At 40.0% G+C, this 21239-nt stretch overlaps 1 protein-coding gene across 2 annotated transcripts in view; it reads left to right on the forward strand.

The window, feature by feature from the left end:
• The window catches only part of SEL1L2 (SEL1L2 adaptor subunit of SYVN1 ubiquitin ligase), a 147441-nt gene that overhangs the window by 26462 nt on the left and 99740 nt on the right, over window positions 1–21239 (forward strand). For both annotated transcript variants that reach the window (XM_007960470.3, XM_037985366.2), the window contains exon 2: window positions 4371–4426. In XM_007960470.3, coding sequence (XP_007958661.3) covers window positions 4371–4426 — 56 coding nt within the window. The remainder of the gene's footprint in view (window positions 1–4370; window positions 4427–21239) is intronic.

Consider the following 21239-nt stretch of genomic DNA (forward strand, 5'->3'; position numbering starts at 1 on the left):
AACAGAATGTTTTCCCTAGTAGCCAATGGAAACTTCTTTTTCTTTAGGTAAAAAATCTGAAAGCCTGAAATTTATAAAATAAACACCCTTGTAATAAGTTTCAAAACTGTTTTGGCTTGCACATCTTCTGCTGGAAATAATGAACAATTGCTGTTATCTTCATGTTATGTTTTAAGCTACTGAATAGTTAATTCCTTCAGTTATATGCTTATGCTTCCTTCCATTTTCCTAATTCTTTTATCTACACTTATCCTACTTTTGATTACTGCTTTTAGCCCCGTAATTTTCACGTTAGTCTTTGACCACTGACAGTTTGATTTTCTGGACCAGTGTATAATATAAACTTTACTCCATTTAATATGTATAATTTTCTCCTCTCACTCAAATACACATGACACTTTGTACTTCTGTGTCTGTACATTCTGTACATACTAACTCTAATTTTATTCTGTGTACTTTGGGGAATGTAATAATGGGAATCTACCAAATCACATTGTTTTTTCTAGTTTACTTTTTCTAGTTGTGATAATGGAGTTTAAAAATTGCTAGACATTTTATGTGACTATAATATCAGTCATGATGTTTGATTTCTAATACACAAATATAATTAGGTTGAGGAATTTTCTTTGAAAGATACTATAATTGAGAGATGTCACATTACTGGCAAAGCATTAATAAGTACTAATAACATGAATTCTCTAATTATGCTTTACTTGCTATAGTCCCTTTTAAACTACTAATGTGTTAGGTTGGTGCAAAAGTAATTGTCATTTTGGGCTGTGAATTTTAAATAATTATAGCTAGACTTAAACACATCTTTGTTAATCAAAATAAGAACCATTACAATCAACACATTTTTGCCAAGGAGAAATAAGTTTGTGTTTTCCTATAGTGTAAAAATCCATGCTTCTGGATTCGACAAACTCTTGGAAAGCATTTTCTGAATCTTGCTGGTTGTGGAGGCATTTTCCCCGCAAAAAGTTATCGAGATGTTTGAAGAAGTGGTAATCGGTTGGCGACAGGTCAGTTGAATATGGCGGATGAGGCAAAACTTCAAAGCCCAATTTGTTTGACTTTTGAAGCTTTGGTTGTACAACGTGTGGTCAGGCCTTGTCCTGGAGAAGAATTGGGCCCTTTCTGTTGACCAATATCGGCTCAGGCGTTGCAGTTTTCTGTGTATCTCTTCGATTTGCTGAGCATACTTCTCAGATGTCATGGTTTCACTGGGATTCAGAAAGCTGTAGTGGATCTGACCGGCAGCAGACCACCAAACAGTGACCACGACCATTTTTGGATGCAAGTTTGGCTTTGGGAAGTGCTTTGGAGCTTCTTCCTGGTCACAATCTGATTGAGAAATGGTTCATTGTTAAGAAAACACTTTAAAATGATGATTTTTCCAATTTTTATTCAGCTCATGAGGCACCCACTTATTAAGCTTTTTCACCTTTCCAATTTGCTTCAAATGCCGAAAAACCATAGAATGGTCGACGTTGAGTTCTTTGGCAACTTCCCATGTAGTTTTAACAGGATCAGCTTTGATGACTGCTCTCAATTGGTCGTTGTCAATTTCCGATCGCCGGCCACTATGCTCCTCATCTTAAAGGCTCTTGTCTCCTTTGCAAATTTTTTTTTTTTTTTTTTTTTTTTTGAGACGGAGTCTCACACTGTCGCCCAGGCTGGAGTGCAGTGGGTTGATCTCAGCTCACTACAAGCTCTGCCTCCTGGGTAGCTCCCAAGTAGCTGTATCTACAGGCGCCTGCTACCATGCCCAGCTAACTTTTTTTTGGTATTTTTAGTAGAGATGGGCTTTCACTGTGTTAGCGAGGATGGTCTCAATCTCCTGACCTCATGATCCTACCACCTCGGCCTCCCAAAGTGCTGGGATTACAGGTGTGAGCCACCGCGCCAGGCCCTCCTATGCAAAACTTCTTGAACCACCACTGCACTGTGTTTGTTAGCAGTTCCCGGGCCAAATTGTGTTGTTGATGTGGCAGGTTGTCTTTGCTGCTTTACGACCCATTTTGAACTCAAATAAGAAAATCACTCAAGTTTGCTTTTTGTCTAACATCATTCCATAGTCTAAAATAAACAGCAAGCAATAAGCAAAAAAAAGTGAAGTGAGAACGCCCATTAAAATGATGTATAACATAACCACATTTATTTAAGTAATGTATTCCAATATCAAACGGCAAATTCCAACAATGCAAAAACTGCAAGTACTTTCGCACTCACATGTAATATCCTGAAGGCATGTTAAATCCTTTAAAGAAGTAGGTTCCATATAATAATAATAATTATATATACCTAACATTTATTAAAAACTATGTATTAAGTACTGTGCTAAATATATAAATGATCTCATTTAATTATCATAACAATTAATGAAACAGTTACAAAATCAAGACTAGAATATAATCCTGTTTGACTTAAGGCCACAAGGTAGACCATGAGGCTCCATTGCCTCTGATGTTGGTCCCAGTATAATCACTTGACAAACTTGGGATAAAGTTTTATTTATAATAACATTTAATATAACTTATTCATATCTTGAACCTAAGGAACAATCCTAATGTATAGAATAGTATCAGATATGTGTCATCTTTAAAATAATTTGGTATGCCTTAGTAATGCATTGCTCACCAGGCAGTTTTTGAATATTTATTTATTTAAGACAGTGTCTCGCTCTGTCATCTAGGCTGGAGTACAGTGGCACAATTTCCGTTCACTGCAGCCTTGATTTCCTGGGCTCAATGATCCTCCCACCTAAGCCTACTGAGTGGCTTGGATTTCAGGCTCATGACACCACAGCTGGCTAATTGTCGCATTTTTTGTAGAGACAGGGTCTCACTATGTTGCCCAGGCTGGTCTCAAAACTCCTGGACTCAAAGGAGCCGGCCACCTTGTCCTTCCAAAGTATTGGGTTTACAGGTGTGAGCCACTATAACTAGCTTAATTTTTATTTAGAATTTGCCAGTTATTTCTCTAATTTGACAGAGGACTAAATATGAATCAATCTGGGACCAGTTCCTATAAGGTCTAGATTACAAAGTAAACAAAACAGACGTAGAATTGTGAGGCTGCTGCCAAGTACTAAAGTTCATCGGTCAGTGAAAGAATAAAACATCAAATTAATAAATACAATGGGCCGGGTGCAGTGGCTCACGCCTGTAATCCCAGCACTTTGGGAGGCTGAGGCAAGCAGAACACCTGAGGTCAGGAGTTCAAGACCAGCCTGTTCAACATGGCAAAACACTGCCTCTACTGACAATAGAAAAATTCGCTGGGGGCAGTGGTGCATGTCTGTAATCCCAGCTCCTTGGGAGGCTGAGGCATGAGAATTGCTTGAACACGGAGGCAGAGATTATAGTGAGCCAATATTGCACCACTACACTTCAGCTTGAGTGACAGACAGAGTGAGACTCTGTGTTAATTAATAAATACTATGTCAGAAATAACATTAGAAAATATATGACCTGTTCTTAAAAGCTTTTGACTTTTTGGAAATACAAAATTTTGACTATTTCATATTGGTTTGTGGTCAAATTCTTCAGCCTGTTAAATGTGAACGTATCACATATTTGAATTTTTTTTTTACTTTCCAAAACATATGATCATTTTTACAATGTATCAAATTTGTTTACAGCAATTGAAAATTTGTCAATCCTAGTAATGTAGTAAAGTTGAAACATTATGATGTGTTACCCTGTCATCTCATATTTTCAGACTTGTTTATCTAAGAAAGTGAAGAAATTTCAAGCACTGTGCAAAAATAAAATATGCCAATGATTATGCATGTATTCTACATGATATATATAGTCTTTATAAAAATATGTATTAAAACTGGTTCATTAAAAATTCATTGAAAGCTATTTTCTCAAATTTCAAAGCCTGATATAATTATCAGTCTACATTTCTCAGATGTTTGTATCATTCAATTAATTTTTAGTATCTCTCTGACATATGGATGAGTCTATAAAAATATAAAATGTTATATTTTCTCTTCTGTGTTTTAATAGCTTCTATTAATAGATGACACTTATTTATATAGATACGTTTAATTAAATACATTTCTAGCTCAGAAAGTTTTCCACTATTGTAATTAGCTGTATTATTTATGGAACTCTTTCATGTTATTAACTCAATTTCAGAATGCTTGATTAAAGTATATAGATTGTCTCTGGCGTCAAGTTCTAGCTTTACAGATTATCAGTGAAGGAATTATTTTTAACACATTAGGAACTCTAAATTGTAAATTATTGTCAACAATTACTCTTAGAGTTCTAAAAGTTTTCTAGAAGTTTTTTAACAAGAAGTTGTATTTAGTGAAGAAAATGTTTTTAAATTTTATAAAAATATTTTGTATATTGCAGCTATCAAAGCAGAAAAACATAATAAAAGACAAAAGGAAAGAAATGTCACCACACAGGTAAATATTTGCTAAATCTTTACATTTTTTAATAGAAAATTTAGGCTATAGGCACTATTTTTATTCAGGATACTCAGAATTACTTAAAGAGGCAATTACTAACTATTGTCTCCGTTTTTGTTTTTGTTTTTTAATTCTCAGTCAATATTATTCTTTCATTCATTCAACAAATATTTGCTTACTCAACTGTGAGAGGAAAAGACTGTCATCAGGCCTGAGTCTTCTAAGTTGTGGACTGTCTGAGGTCCTAAATATTAGGTTGGTGCAAAAGTAATTGTGGTTTTTACCATTACTGTCGATGGTAAAAACCGCAATTACTTTTGCAAAATATTAAGACACAAAGAGCAGAGACCAGCCTGGCTTAATAAAGTCACAGATGCTTATTAAACATTATCAATCTTATGATGTCTTTGCACAGTTTGGAAGTAGGGGATTCAAATTTTCAGTTTATTCTCAACCCAGCAATGATTTGCTCCTATAAATATGTCATTTCAAGTAAAGAAGTGACTTTCCATCTCACACTGAGTGAAACCAAAGCATTATAATAGCTTGCTTATTGGGCTCTATGGTCTTGCCCTAGTGTGTTTTTTTTCTCTGATATCAGCTCCTACTACTGTCTCCTTGACGTCTTTCCAGACACACTGGACTCCATGCTGTTCCTCAGAAACCCCAAGAATGTGCCCCCCTTTCCTGTTCTCTCTGCTTGGAATGCCTTTGCACCCAGATGTCCATAGGGCTCCCTTCCTTCACCTTCATCTTTTCCGAAGGTCCTTCCCTGGACCTTCACTAAATTTACAATCACTCTCTCTAAAATTGCAAATCCTGTCAAACACCTTCTTCTATACCCCTTCCCTGCTGTATTTTTCTTCTCAAACTTATCACCATGTAATGTACAGTATTTTATTATATTTGTTGTCACTCTCCCTCCACTAGAGTACAAACTCCATGAAAGCAAGGGTTTTGTGTGTGGTGTTCATTGCTGTTATCCCCAGGCACTAGAATAGTGCCTGGCACATAGTAGACACTCAATAAATGTTTATTGAATTGATGAGTAAATCTTAAATCCAAATGAAGGAAGTAAACTATGAGAAATATTAATACAAATTAAAAACCCCTCTGTACATTGCAACCTTTTCTAAACCCCTCTGAATATAGCTCCTCTCTTATCACTATAACTACCACATCCCATAATTAGCAGCGGGATTATTGTTAGCAGAAATAGATGGGAGCTTCACCTAAATCTCAGTTTGTCTTTAGGCAAGTGGAGAATGAAGGAACATCCATTTCATCAGGTGCTGAATAACACCTGAAATGCCCTTTGGAATCCTCTTACCGCTTGAGAACAAGGATGCTGCTCAGACCCATAAGCATCCACCCAATGCCCAGCATTAGAAGACGAGGCCTCCAGAGTAAAGATGGGAATGGGCCCCTTCCAACCTTGTAAAGCCTGGGACAAAAGAAAACTAAGAACTATTCTAAGATATTTCAGAATATTAGAAAGTAAAACAAAACAAAACACAATACAAAGCAAAACACTACCTTTGTGTCAAAGATTAGGGGTAAATGTTCCAGGATAGCCTGTTTGTAGATTGTATATCTCACTCAATTCCATTGGCCCAAGCATAGATGGTAGAAGTGGAAAGACCAAAGACTGCAAACACCTCTACTGCAAAGTGCCCATATATGCATGTTATCCTACAACCAGAATAGAGTATCCTCAGCTCACTGAACTTGCCATAGTGTTTCATGACTCCTTGCCAATGAGCAGGATACTATTTGGCTGAAAGCACACTCTCTCCATCTCTACCCCCAATGTAGGCTTGGCAAATTCTGGTTATCTTCCATAATAATTACCATTTATTTTATAATTTTTAAAATGCACTCACCTAGGTGGAGCTGCTCTTTCCATAGTTTTTCTCTCTTTCTGGCTTTACAACTCTACAACTTGAAAAAAAAAAAAAAAAATCATCTACTCCTCCATTCCCCAACAAAAACTTTTTGAAAACACACATACACACATGAAAAAAATGTTTAAAGATAATTTGTCTTGTGCTAAGGATCTAATATTTTCAGGAGTTCTGTGTGCTATTTCCTTCTACATTAAAGAATGATCCTGAATACAGATGTATTAAACCCCCAGGTATTTAATGTACTATCGGGAAGTAACTTAGGTCACCTAAGGGAGCAACTTAAGTGTATGGCTGAGGGACCATTATTGTTGTAGGACTTTCTCCTTAGTTCAGCTAAAAACAGGGTCCTAGTCACACAACCATGAAAAATTAGGCTCGCAGACACTTTGAAGGGTGAGAAGGGCAGGGTTTATTGGGTGAAAAGGAAAAAAGCGGGGGAAACAGGGACTTTCAGCAAAGCAAAGAGAATGTACTTCCTGCCAGTGGGCTCACAAATTAAATCCAGGTTACCAACCCCGGAATAAGAGAGTCCAGACTCCTCCTCCCTACAAATGGCAGGAACTTCCCGAGGCTTCACCCCATTCATCCAGGATGCAGCCTAGTTGGAATTTCTCCGGGGACCCTTTTACACTTGGCTGTCTGATTACCCTCTCTGCAGAAGTACATCTAACTGCTGTTAAAATAAGGGTAAGAACGAAGACCGATCTTAACTGTTTCCTGCTGACAGGGGGCGCTGTTCTGGGGAACGGCAGTTGGAGCTCCGCAGAGGTCTAGCTAAAGGTCCCCCGCAGAAAGGGCCATCCTCCAAGGCTCCAGTTGCATGACCATTTGGAGTTTGATGGCCTGAAGGTGAGAAGAGACAAACCAGGTTATTAGAAAACACGTATCAAAAAGAGAAAAAAGGTAAGGACACATCAAAATTCCCAAGGCCTTTTACCAGTTTGCACAGGGACAGGGAGGCCAAAAGCCTGACTGGTAAAAAAAAAAACTTTTACCCTTTTGCCAGCATATCAAGCTTCTGGGTTCCCTTCCCCTGAGCCCAGTCTTAGGCCAACCAGTCTAAGGTTTGGGAAATTAACTTTTCCCACTTTGGAGAACGCATCTGACAGGAGTGTCCTGAGTACGGAGACACAGTTACCTATCAGTGCAAACAGGACAGAGGAGGAAAAAAGGAAAAAAGAAGGCTTTCACTGCAAGCCTCCCAGGTTTAAGTGATTCTCCTGCCTCAGCCTCCCAAGTAGTTGGGACTACAGGCACACGCCACCACACCCAGCTAATTTTTGTATTTTTAGTAGAGATGGGGTTTCACTATGTTGGGCAGGAAGGTCTTGATCTCTTGACCTCGTGATCTGCCCACTTTGGCCTCCCAAAGAGCTGGGATTACAGGTGTGAGGCACCGCACCCAGCCAATAAGGCTTTTTTTAAAAAGGAGTCCCAGGGGTTCAGGATGCATTCAAAAGGGATATAGACTGAAGATGAATGGCTACCCATCTAGAAAGAGGGGAGCAGACATACCTGGTTCCCTTCTCTTCCTAGCACATACCTGGGGGCATGTGAGGGAGAGAAGGAAGAGCGTCCTCTTTCCCTCTTCTGTCCTTGCATCATCAAGTCCCAGTGACCCTGGCAGGTGCCATCCATAGGTGCCAAAGTGACTTGCACCCATGAAGCAGGGAGGGCCTAGATAATAGGAATTAACTGCTCTCACCTATGTCTCTATTCCGTCTACCATCAGTAGCCTTGGAGTTCCCTAGACCTCATTTATGCCGTGGATACTAGCATGACCCTTATTCATGAAATGGGAGGCTTGGCTTTATTGGCAGGAATTAGCCCTGCTTACCTGCACTGTCTTTTAACCTCTGTTGTTGCCTGCCTCTGGATTCCTTAGATCCAGTTTTCTTTCCTAGGGCTTTGACCTGAAGCTTGGAATTGAGTTTGGGACAAAAATGTGTCTTGGGAGGAGTACATGGACTCCTTATCAGAAGCCAAACGCTAAGGTGAAGGTGTGGAATTGAATCCTCCTCCAACAAGGGAGAGAAAAGGATGTCTTGTGACATGCCCAGATAACCGGTGGCTACAGTTATGCTTGCTAAGATTTGGGTGCATGGTGCTTAGCTTTGGTTAGCTCCCTTGGTCTTCCTTTCCCAAAAAGGAAACCTCTGTGTGATGAGCATCCTGTTTATTTCCATCACCTGGCAGGATTTAAAGGATAATTGCTCAGAACTAAAATACTGATCTAGATTTTTACATTACCCATCCCTTTTGTTCTTTCTGAGCTGCAGGTGGAGATTGGTTGGTTGATTGATTGATTGGTTGGTTCACAGGAACAAGCAGAGTTAGTCTAAAAATATAAACAAAAACTTAAAAACAACTAATGAGTCTAGAATTTAATCACAAATCTATGATGAGTTTTGAAACATAATTTCTCTGTCTCCAGTCCTCATTTTTGTTTAAAAAAAAAAATCATGATAGGACTGAGTTGTTTGCAAAATATATTTTAGTCTTATCCTTCGCCTGATTATTTGCATAAAGTACAACAAGAATAACTATCTCTACATAGGCTAGATTTTAGTCCTATCCTTGGCCTGATTATTTGCATAAAGTACAGCAAGAATAACTATTTCTACATAGGGCTTTTAGGCTGGATTTGATGGAACTCTGTTCCACAAGGAATCTCAGATAAAACCTTTTAAATCTGAGCCCAATCATCCTGAGCCCAACCATCCTCAAATACCTGTGAGTTGTGTGATCCTCCCCTCTTAAGGTCCCAAGATAAACGTGGGGCTCCTGGGCCTGTTAGGAAGTGACATTCTTTACTGACCACAGGTCAGCAACCCTGTACAGGGACTGCATAAATGAGGGTATGAGGTCAGTTTTTTTTCTCCAGGGGGCTTTCATCAGCTGTGCAAATTGAGCTTGCCTCCTTAAAGGGAAGCATATCCTTTCAGTCAAAGCCTTGGTGAAACAACCAGTTTCTCCAATTGCGTCCTGTCGCAAAAGAAAAATGGAGTCTTTTTTTTTCTTGAGATGGAATCTTACTCTACTGCCCAGGCTGGAGTGCAGTGGCTACGATCTTGGCTCACTGCAAGCTCCGCCTCCTGGGTTCACGCCATTCTCCTGCCTCAGCCTCCCTCCTGAGTAGCTGGGACTACAGGCGCCTGCCACCACACCCAGCTAATTTTTTGTATTTTTAGTAGAGATGGGGTTTCACTGTGTTAGCCAGGATGGTCTCGATCTCCTGACCTCGTGATCCACCCACCTCAGCCTCCTAAAGTCCTGGGATTACAGGTGTGAGCCACTGCGCCTGGCCAAAAAATGGATTCTTATTGCTCTGATGCAAATAACTATATTGCCATAAGTTAAAAATACTCACAGATAATTTCTGAATTCTAGAGGAACTACGCAGAGAAACCAAACATGCTCCAAATTTTGTTCACAGGAATATACCTTACTCAATTATTAAGGGCCATAAATAGTGCAAAATAAATTTCCTTTACGCTGAAAAACAAAAGGATTAGCAATATTCCAAGCAAAAGTCAAAAAGATTGCTTCAGCTTTCTGAGTGTAGCCCATTTAGTTCTTGATCCACATGATATTCATGAACATTCAGCTCTTCATGAGTCCTGTACATTTTTCTTTATTCCAATGTTGAAATATCCAAAGTTATTAGAAGCCTGTATTTGAGAGTACCTGTCAAAATTATATAGCTCATTATAAATCATCTTTTGAAAAGGATTAAAACAAGACAACAATTGTCTGTGAATAACAAAATGTCTAGGGTAGTTACAGTTAGAAACACAATTGGCAAAGAAGTTTGATTATCTCCATAGTTTACAGTAACTTAGTATAACAACATTAATTATCATTGATAGCATATACTCAGACATTAAAATCTTAGCAATCCCATAAAATTTTGGAACATATATTAGCATTATTCATGAAAATATATTCTAAAGAAGATGGAACATCATTTTGGCAATCGCATGTAACTAAACAAGTCAAATCATCCTGTTTACCTCTCTTTTCTGGGCATTCCAGGGGCCTTCTGAAGTATCCAAAAGCTAGGTGTCAGGAAAGACAATTTCAAAACTGACGTTTGATTTTGGGAAGCCTAGTCAATATGTTAGCAGTTTAAAACACTTGATGTTATGAAATAGAATTCCAGATTGACATAAGTTATTTATTTTGCCAAAATGATGAGTCAGAAATTTAAAGAAGCAAAAAACTTGTATAACCCTTTACAAATTTTGCCAAAGAGCAAATCTGTGCCCCAAGAATACCCTGTTGTGCTTTCATTCCAATGCACAACCCAGAGAAAAACCACACAATATCCCCCTTGAATCTAATCAATATGTTCACACCTAGAACTTCTGCAAGATTAATTTCCACAATCCTTCCACCACTTGTTTGAACCTTCAGCTTTATCCTATCTAATTTAAAACACTTCTTTAACCCTAGGCAAGAATTTACATTTTCATGCCTTTTTATAACTTTTTATTCAAAACACATTTTAGGCTGGGTACAGGGGCTCACACCTGTAATCCCAGAACTTAGGAGGCAGAGGTGGGCAGATCACTTGAGGTCAGGAGTTCAAGACCAGCCTGGCCAATGTGACAAAACCCCATCTCTACCAAAAATACAAAAATTAGCCAGGTGTGATGGCATGTACCTGTAATCCCAGCTACTCATGAGGCTGAGGCATGAGAATCACTTGAACCTGGGAGGCAGAGATTGCAGTGAGCTGAGATTGTGCCACTGTACTCCAGCCTGGGTGGCATGGTGAAATTATGTCTTTGAAAAAAAAAAACAAACCAGGCCAGGTGCAGTGGCTCACACCTGTAATCCCAGCATTTGGGAAGCTGAGGTGGACGGATCACAAGGTCAGGAGATCGAGACGATCCTGGCTAACACAGTGAAACCCCGTCTCTACTAAAAATACAAAAAATTAGCCAGGCATGGTGGCGGGCACCTGTAGTCCCAGTTATTCAGGAGGCTGAGGCAGGAGAGTGGCGTGAACTGGAGGCAGAGCTTGCAGTGAGCCAAGATCTGTACTCCAGCCTGAGCAACAGAGCAAGATTCTGTCTAAAAAAAACAAAAAAACACAAATATTTTATTGTTCTTACACACTTTACATGTAAATCTATTTTCAGTAGTTTCAATTACATGTCATAATGGTAACTTTTAGCAATTTTTAACTTTAACATAAAACCTGGTAAGTTGTTTTAATTGTGTGCTAGGTGCAGCCAAGGTTTGACTCCTTCTAGCATTAATTAAGGGCATGGTTAGTTTCGTATGTCCCCGAGCCTTACCAATTGTGGAGCAGGCAAGTCAAATAGTTCTCAAAACTCAAAAGGCAGTTTGTAACCTTAGAACATTTAACAAGCCTTGCATGTAACCTGCATCATTTAGTCCACCTACTTATATTTTGATGACATTTGCTTTTTACCAATAATCTTTAAGGCTGTTTTTATTTCTCAAAGATTAAAGTCACATGAACTGAAAGTTACCACAGCTTTTATCTTCTCTTTGAAAAATATTTGATCCAAGTGCTCGTGTTCCTTTAGGCCAAAGTAACTAGAAGTCTTTTTACAGACATCACATACATAACACATATATGACTACAAAGACAGGCAGAAGAAAACCCAGCCACGAGGTAGAGCCCTGTAAGAGACAGGGCTAGGAAAACATGCAGATATCAGACCAGAAAGGACTCATTCCCTAAGGCAGAATTGCTAAACAAAGCTTTGCCATGGGGTTACAGGCCATACCCCCAGGATATAAAATAAGATGGAGGCCTCCTGCAAAGTTTGCTGTGGAAAGCCGCGCAAAGTACAGCAGATGGGCTACAGCTTAAAACTAACCTCACAAATCCTCTCTCACAATTAAAACTCTACAGAAAATATAAACAGTGATAGCTGGGGTGCCTGCCTAGTAAAATGTTTTCCAAAAAGAAAAAAAAAAACAACCATTAATTAAGAGTTAACTGCTGATGGGGTAGAGAAGGAAAAAGGATGCCAGAGAGGAAGAGCCTCTTATTCTTATGCAAATAGTTCCTCCACCAGAGAGAAACATTGCAGGGGGACAAAGCTGAACTCCCTGGTTGGGGGAGTGGAGACTTCATGGGTGCATGGTAGGGAATGCCAGCCAGCTGCATGGGCGCCTTGAGGCCCCCGGCAGCTACTGTTGGCTCATTACTGCCCTATGTGGCCACTGGACACCATGCACACATGCAGCAGACACATCCATGCACCAGACATGTCCATGCACCTCAGCTAGTAGGAAAGGATGAGCAGGGAGCTGCCTCGCCTAACCATCCCGCACTTGCACCTGTGGCCATTGGGATAGGTGTGGCCCATATCTAGTATGTAAAAGAAAAGATAAGTGCTATTACTGTCCTGAAAGTAAGAAGAGGAATGCCGTAGGACCAGAAGGCTCAGAAGCAACAGTGAGAGGTTTTGAGTCGCCATTTCACTCACCCTTCCTTGAGTCCCATGTTGGGCACCAAAGCTGTTATAGGACTTTCTGCTTAGTTCAACTAAAAACAGGGTCCTTGTAATAACCATGAAAAATTAGGCTCACAGACACTTTGAAGGGTGAGAAGGGCAGAGTTTATTGGGTGAAAAGAGAAAGGGGGAAACAGGGACTCTCAGCCAAGTGAGAGAATGTGCTTCCTGCCCGTGGGCTCACAGATTGAATCCCAGGTCACTAATCCCAGAACAGGAGAGGCCAGGCTCCTCCCACTGCAAACCAGCATGAACTTCCAGAGGCTCCACCCCATTCTCCCAGTGCGCACGTTGGTGGGAGTTTCTCCAGGGACTCCTTTATGGGTTTGTCTCATTATGACAGCCATGACCACCATGAGCAACAGTGGAAACTCTGAAAAGAAGGAAAAAGTCACCTGGCTCACAGCACTTAGCAGTTTCACCAGAGTGTTCAGTTCCATCTCTTCTTCAGTTAAACAGACACAATCTTTTTGTTTTTAGATTAACATCTTGGTCCAATAGATAATTAATTTGACTAATAAATAGGATATTTCAGTTCTGGTAAGTTTTCTTTGATACTATCTGAGCAGCCTGAGGGGCTGTTTCCTGAGAAAGGAACCTGGTAGTAAAGATAGCCTCAAGATTTCACTTACATTGTCTTATTGGGCATTTAGTATAAAATTTAGAAATCTTACTTTAGGTCATTATATTCAGAATTTATGTTCAGTATCATATCCTTACAGTTATATAACAAACTCTATAAAATCCCTTCATATATACCATTTATTCCTCCTAACATCTTTGTGAAGGATGTTAATTGGTTATTTAAATGGTTAATTATCCCCCATTTTGCATATTAGAATAAACAAGCCCATGCCGATTTAAGAGATCTTAGTATTACAAATTATCACTATATTCACTCATGCAGCACAATGCCTACAATGTACCCCACACAGTTACTGGAATTTGGAATTTCCAAAAGGTTCTAAATGTGTTTTTTTGCTTTGTGAAACCTGATATTACTTAAACTTGGTTGTAAGCTTCTGACAGGCAAAACAGTATGTTTTCACCTTTTTTAGTGTGATGCTTTGCATGTGGTAGATACCATAAAGGTTTACAGGTGTAATTCAATACACCTACTACCATATATTCAAGACTTGGCTATAAAATGTGTGGATTCTCCATTCCTGGGATGCTTATTTTCTTTCTTTTTTCTTTCTTTCTTTTTTTTTTTTTTTTTGAGACAGAGTCTCGCTCTGTCATCCAGGCTGGAGTGCAGTGGCGTGATCTTGGCTCACTGCAACTTCCACCTCCCGGATTCAAGAGATTCTCCTGCCTCAGCCTCCCCAGGCTGGGACTGTCGGCGCATGACACCACACCTGGCTAATTTTTTGTATTTTTAATGGAGACAGGGTTTCACTGTGTTTCCATCTCCTGACCTCATGATCCATCCACCTTGGCCTCCCAAAGTGCTGAAATTACAGGCGTGAGCAAATACACCAAATTTTCTTTCTAATCAGTATTTTCTTTCTAATCACCTAACTTCAGGGTCATACTTCTCCAAATGTTACCTTTCCCTTCATCTTAACTGAAACCTCGTTGTCTCCTGACGACTTCTTCCCCTGTAACTCTTTCAAGCATTTTCTCCCACAACCCACTTATATTGGTTCAGGATAGGGTAGCAGGTATCCTTCTCCCTCCCTATTGCCACATTCTTATTGGGAAAGTAGTAAGAGATGAAGACAGAAGCGTAGCTTGTGGTCTTTCTCTCCCAGGAGCAGAGAGCTCCTGTCTGCATTGGAGATTTCAGTATTCATGAATCATAGCAGCTCAGTTTCATTACTTACATCATCTTGTTTCCAATAGTCCCATCCTCCTCAATACTGCCATGGTCATAATCTTAACTGTGCCTGTTCCAAATGAAAATTTCAGGTATCCAAGTCTCTGATGGCCACTGACATCTTTCCAGGTTTTCCATAAATGCTTCAATCCCACCAGGACCTCAAATCGATTTGCCCTTTTTACTGCTCATTGTTCCCCTCACATGCTCATTTCCCTTATTACTTGTCTGAGAATTGATGCCACATCACCACAGGACCACAGGACCTTTTCCAAAGCCTGTGGGAACAAAGCTATTTCAGAAATTAGGCTTTAAAAAATTGTGGTCAAATACACATAACATAAAATTTACCATTTTAACAGTTTTTAAATGTACAGCTCAGCAGTGTTAATTATATTCACACTGTTGTGCCACTAATCTCCAGGACGCTTCATCTTGCAAAAGTGAAACTCTATATCCATTAAAAACAAAACAAAATGAAAAACCTCTCCATTCCCCTGTCACCCCAGACCCTGGCAATCAACATTCTACTTTCTGTCTCCCTGAATTTGACTACTTTAGGTACTTCATCTAAGTGTTCATACAGTATTTGTCTTTTAGTAGTTGACTTATTTCACTTGGCATAATCTCCTCAAAATCTATGCATGTGTCAGAATTTACTTCCTTTTTAAAGCTGAAATATGTAATCATACTTTGTTTGTTCATTCATTCATTAATGAATGCTGATTACTTAAACATTTTGGCTATTGCAAATAATGCTGCTATTAACATGGGCATACAAATACCTCTTCAATACCCTGCTTTCAATTCTTTTGGGCACATACTCAAAAGTGGAAATATTGGATTATACAGTAATTCCATTTTAATCTGTTATCTGATCATCATTTGTTTTCCACAGTGGCTGCACCATTTTACATTCCCACCAGTAGTCCACAAGTGTTCTAATGTCTCCAGCACTTGTTTTTTTGTTGTTGTTGTTGTTTTGTTTTGTTGTTGTTGTTGTTGTTGTTTTTGAGATGGAGTCTAGCTCTGTCATCCAGGTTGGAGTGCAGTGAGTGGCATGGTCTTGACTCACTGCAAGCTCTGCCTCCCAGGTTCATGCCATTCTCCTGCCTCAGCCTCCCAGTAGCTGGGACTACAGGCACCCGCCACCATGCCTGGCTAATTTTTTGTATTTTTAGTAGAGACGGGGTTTCACAGTGTTAGCCAGGATGGTCTTGTGATCCGCCCGCCTCAGCCTCCCAAAGTGCTGGGATTACAGGCATGAGCCACCACACCCGGGCCTGTTGTTTTGGTTTTATTGTAGCCATTCGAATAGGGTGTAAGGTGGTAGATCATTGAGGTTTTCATTTCCGTTTTCCTAATGATTGGTGATGCAGATCATATTTCCATGGGCTTGATGTCCGTTTGCATATCTTCTTTGCAAAAATGTCTATTCAACTCATTTGCTTATTTTTTAATTGAGTTTTTATTTGGTGAGTTGTAGAAGTTTTTAAATATATTCTGGATATTGACTTCTTATCTAATTTGCAAATATTTTCTCCCATTCTGTAGGTTGTCTTTTCACTCTGTGGATAGTATTGTTTCATACACAGGGGTTTTAAATTTTGATGTAGTCTAATTATCAATTTTTATTTTTGTTGCCTGGGCTTTTGGTGTCATACTAAAACTGACCCAATAGTTCCATAGATAGTTTTTTGGATAAACATAGAAATTGACCCTTCTGGTCTTAAAGTTTGAAACTTACATTTTTTTTTATCTGAGTTCTGTTCTCAGGAAACCACCTTTAGGCCTCTCAAAAAAGTGTCAAAGAACTGAAACTCATCAGATCACCACATCCAGGCAATAAGATGCTGGCCCCCTCATTCACCATGATTGCTTGCCCCTCCCTAGTTCCTGTTTTCTTATACATTGTTTCATTTCTTCTCTGCTATATAAACCCTTGGTTTCAGTTGGTCAGGGAGAAGGATTTGAAACTGATCTCCCATCTCCTCATTAAAGCCTTCTTCTTTGGCAATACCAATTGTCTCAATCGTTGGTTTTCAGTGCATTGGCTTTCTGTGTGGCATGCAGTAGGGCCTAGACTGAAACCCTGGTGTTTCAGTAACAATAGCCAAGAAATCATTACCAAATCCAATGACATGAAAATTTTCTCCTATGTTTTCTTCTAAGTATTTTATAGTTTTGTGTCTTGTATTTAGGTCTTTGATACACTTTGAGTTAACTTTTGTATGTGGAATAAGGTAAGGTCCAATTTCATCCTTTTGCATGTGGCTATCCAGTTTTCCCAGCACATTTTCTTGAAAAGACTGTCTTTCTCCACTAAATGGTCTTGGCACTCTTTAATGTCATTTGACCATATATGAGAAGCTTTATTTCTGGGCTATCTAGTCTGTTGCATTGGTCTATATGTCTATCTTTGTGCCACACTCTTTTGACTATTGTAACTTTGTAATAGGTTTTGATACTGGGAAGTTTGAGACCTCCAACTTTATTCTTCTTTTTCAAGATTGTTTTGGATATTCAGAGTCCCTTGAGATTTCATTTGAATTAAAAAAAAAAAACAAAAAAAAAACTCTATTTCTGAAAAAAAAATGTCATTGGGATTTTTATAGGGATTGCATTAAATCTGTAGAACGCATTGGATAGTAATGACATCTTAGCAATATTAACACTTCCAATCCATGAACACAAGGTATCTTTCTGTCACAGGATCCTTGGGGTGTCATTTTTCCAGCTGGAAGCCTCTGTGGCTGGTGGCACCTTTGCCCACATTTTGCTCAGGCCTGCTGAGCTCATTCCGGCCACTTGGCCTGGCAGGCTGCACTTGGCTCATGCTACCAGCCTGGACCCCACAACTGCCAAGGGCAAGCCAAACATGGAGTGGCAAGGGGTGCATGAGTGAGCACAGGGTCCAGCCACTGTGCACAGCCAGGCACACTGGCTGCTGTGGTAGAGTGGACAGCTACAGGCACTGGCACAGGCAACAGCTTCATGCAAACCTGTGGCTGGATCAGATGCACTGCAAGTGGCTTTTGCCGTGGGCACCTGTGTATGGATGAAGGGAATACAGTGGTGCCCAGAAGCTTGGAGATGCCAGAAACCACAGTGCCCCAAAGAGGGTGTCACAGCCCTGGCTCGGGGAGCCCCTAAGTCTGGGCTCCTAGAAGGGCTGCAGCTCTTCTCTTCTTCTCATTGCCTGCAGTGTGGGGGGCATGTTTTAGCCCTTTTTGTGTTACAGCTCTTTCAGTCCCACCATTCAGCGGGTCCCAAGTTCTTGTTCTGCATCCAGGAAGAATGAGGTATGCAGACAACTGGAGGGTAAGCAAGGTGAAGAGGTGCTTCATTGAGTGACAGTACAGCTTTCAGGAGACCCAAAGTGGGTAGCTCCTTTCCACAGGCAGGTGGTCCTGACGAATGCAGCTCTCAGTGGAGAGGAGATCCAGAGTGGGAAGCTCCTATCTGCAGGCAGGTCGTCTTGATGTCTGCCTGAGTCTGGCTGAGTCCTGGGGTTTTTATGGGCTCATAAGATTAGAAGTGCATGCTGATTGGTTCATGGGTAGCCATGGGTGGGCCTAAAAAAAGCACCGTAAGTTCTCACTCCCAGCTGCAGATTCCACTCGGAAGGGATCCTGACCCCCAGGCTTCAGGTCCTTCCTGGCTTGAAGATGGGGTTTCACTGGGGACCTGCCCTTTCCACCCAGGAACCTGTCTGCCTCCTGCTGCCATCTACATGTCACCCATGGTCCCCAGGCTGTTCATGTGGCATGGCACCTACAGACCTGCATTGAGCCATCCTCAGCACCCCCTCAGCCTCCCTTCCATGCTTGTCAGTGCCCAAAGTCCAGAGAGGGCTGAGGCAGCAGGGGGCTGGCATGTCAGCACCCTCCAATGTGCACACACACCAGCTGCGTTGCAACAGTGCCCAGGCTCCGCCTCAATTTTGCTCCAAAATCACAGCAGGTACCAGGTGCTGGGAGAGGCCAGGCAGTCGGAGCAGGCACTTCTGAGCCTGTGGGGATGGGAGGGGTTTTCGCCCTGAGAGTACAGGGATGTCTGGGTCTGCAGCCGCTGCTGGGCAGCAATAGCTGTGCCCAGGAAGGTGGGGCTCCCACCTGGCCAACTCGGAATGGGGCGTGGCTCCCTCCTATTCCCAGCTTCCACTGACTCTGCAGAGCACACAGCCCTGAGCGTGCCTCCCCTGCTGCAGCTGGCATTTCTGCAGTGGCTGCTCTAGGTGGGCCACCACCACCACCATCATTTCCATTTGTCAGTGTCTTTAATTTCTTTCAGCAAGTTTTATCGTTTTTTTAATACAAGCCTTTTGTCTTCTTGGCGAAGTTTCTTTATAAGTACTTTATTCTTTTTTAGCTATTTTAAATGGAATTGTTTTCTCAATTTCCTTATTGACTTCTTCATTTGTAGTATATAGAAACACAACTATTTTGTATTGATTTTGTATTCTGCAACTTTTGTTTAAACTTTGTTTATATGTAGCAGTTTTTTTGTGTAGAATCTCTAGGGATTTCTACATATGAGATTATATCTTCTGTGAACAGATAATTTTACTACTTCTTTTCCAATTTGGATAACTTTTATTTTTTTCTAACTTTTCCCTAGATAAATTTATTTCCTAATTGCTCTGGCTAGGACTTTCAGTACTATGTTGAATGAAAGTAGTAACACTGGGTATCCTTGCTTTGTTCCTGATCTCAAAGGAAAAGCTTTCAGTCTTTAACCATTGAATATGATATTAACTTTAACCATTGAGTATGATATTAACCATTGAGTATGTAACACTTCATATAGGGTCTTTATTTATTATATTAAGGTAATTTCCTTCTATTCTTTGTTGTTGAATGCTTTTTATCACAAAAGCATGTCAAATTTTGTCAAATTCTTTTCCTACATCAATTGAGATAATAATGTGCTTTTTTTCTCTTTCATTTTGTTAATGTGACATATTACATAATTTCCATGTGTTGAACCATCCTTGCATATCAGAAAAAAATCCCACTTGGTCATGGTATATAATTTTTAAATATGCATTTAATTTATATGGTATATAAATTTTTAATATACAGTTTGCTAATATTTTGAAGATTTTTGCATCAATATTTATCAGAGATATTGGTCTATAGTTTTCTTTCCTGGTAGTGTCCTTGTCTAGCTTTGGTATTGGGGTAATGCTGGCCTCATAGAATAAGTGTGAAAGTGTTCCCTCCTCCGCAATTTTTTGGAAGAGTGTGAGGCAGAATTCAAAGTATTAAAAAACTTTTAGAAATGTAAACATATATCTATAAGTATATATTAAAATGTAAATAGTGTAATAATGTAAAATAATGTCAAATGTAAAAGAAAGAGAGAAAGGGAAGGAGAAACATATACACACACACCCCTAACATATTATAGAATATCCCAAGTAGAGATTGAGGAAATACATTATTTTCATTAATATTTATGCAGAAAAACATAAAAATATCACACTAAATGGAATAAAGAACAGAATTAACCTAACATAAGGTCAGGTCAAGTTTTCACACCAACTGATTCAGAGCACCAAACTAATGTAAAAGCTTTCAGTGTTCAGTTTTTTGGATTTGGGAATTGCAGATAACATTGTGGGGTGCTGTGAAATCACTTCCTCATATAGATCTTCCGTTTAGTTACTCCCCTTGCACTCCATTTCATTTACTGGCAAAACCTAAACCCTGATGAAATGTAGTTCTCCATCTACTCAATTCCTACTTCTGGGTGGCAGAACATGGCTGGGAATAAAGAGAATCAGGCAACCAGTCTCATTTTAATTTCATGACCACAGACCAAGGAGGCCTTCAGTGTTTCCCAGCAAACCTGAACATCTCCCTAGTCAAATTTATTATTCCACATCTCTAAGATTACTATTTCATGACTTCTCCCTTCCCAAAATTCCAACACATCTCAGCTGATGACCTTCCTGGGTTTTGTTTGTTCTCCAGTTTCAGAAAGCCACCCTCATAATGCATTTAGCAAAATGCTCTGTATTTTTCACACTGAAGAAAAAGAAACAGTTTGAAGAGCAATTCAATAACCACCCATCAACAACTCTATCAACCTACCAGCAGCTATAACCTGCACTGCCTCAACCCCAGACACAAACAACTTCAGGCACATGTCTACAGGGATGTGTAAAATGGATCTGAGACTTGACATGTTGACTACTGAACTCTTGATTTTTCTCAACTCCAAACCTGTTCCTTTACTGATGTCTCCTTTGCCAGTAAATGGCTCCTTCATCCATGAGATGCTTAGAATAAAAATCTTAAGCTCACCCTCTGCTTCTTTCTCTCATACACAATATCCCAGTTATCTTTGTCTTTAAAATATCCAGAATCCAATCCCTTTTAACTACTCCACCAGCTCACCCATCTGGACTCTGTGGTAGCCACCTCCCTGATCTCCTGCCTTCTTGCTCTATTGCAGCCTATTCACCTCACGGTATGTATTCCATTACACTTAAGATAAAATCTAAACTCTTCATCACATCTCACGGGACCTTACATGACTAGCATTTGCTCTTTCTCTGAGCTCTGACCATACTCCCA

This window comes from Chlorocebus sabaeus, chromosome 2, assembly GCF_047675955.1.
Source record: "Chlorocebus sabaeus isolate Y175 chromosome 2, mChlSab1.0.hap1, whole genome shotgun sequence".
In the NCBI taxonomy this organism is placed as follows: Eukaryota; Metazoa; Chordata; class Mammalia; order Primates; family Cercopithecidae; genus Chlorocebus; species Chlorocebus sabaeus.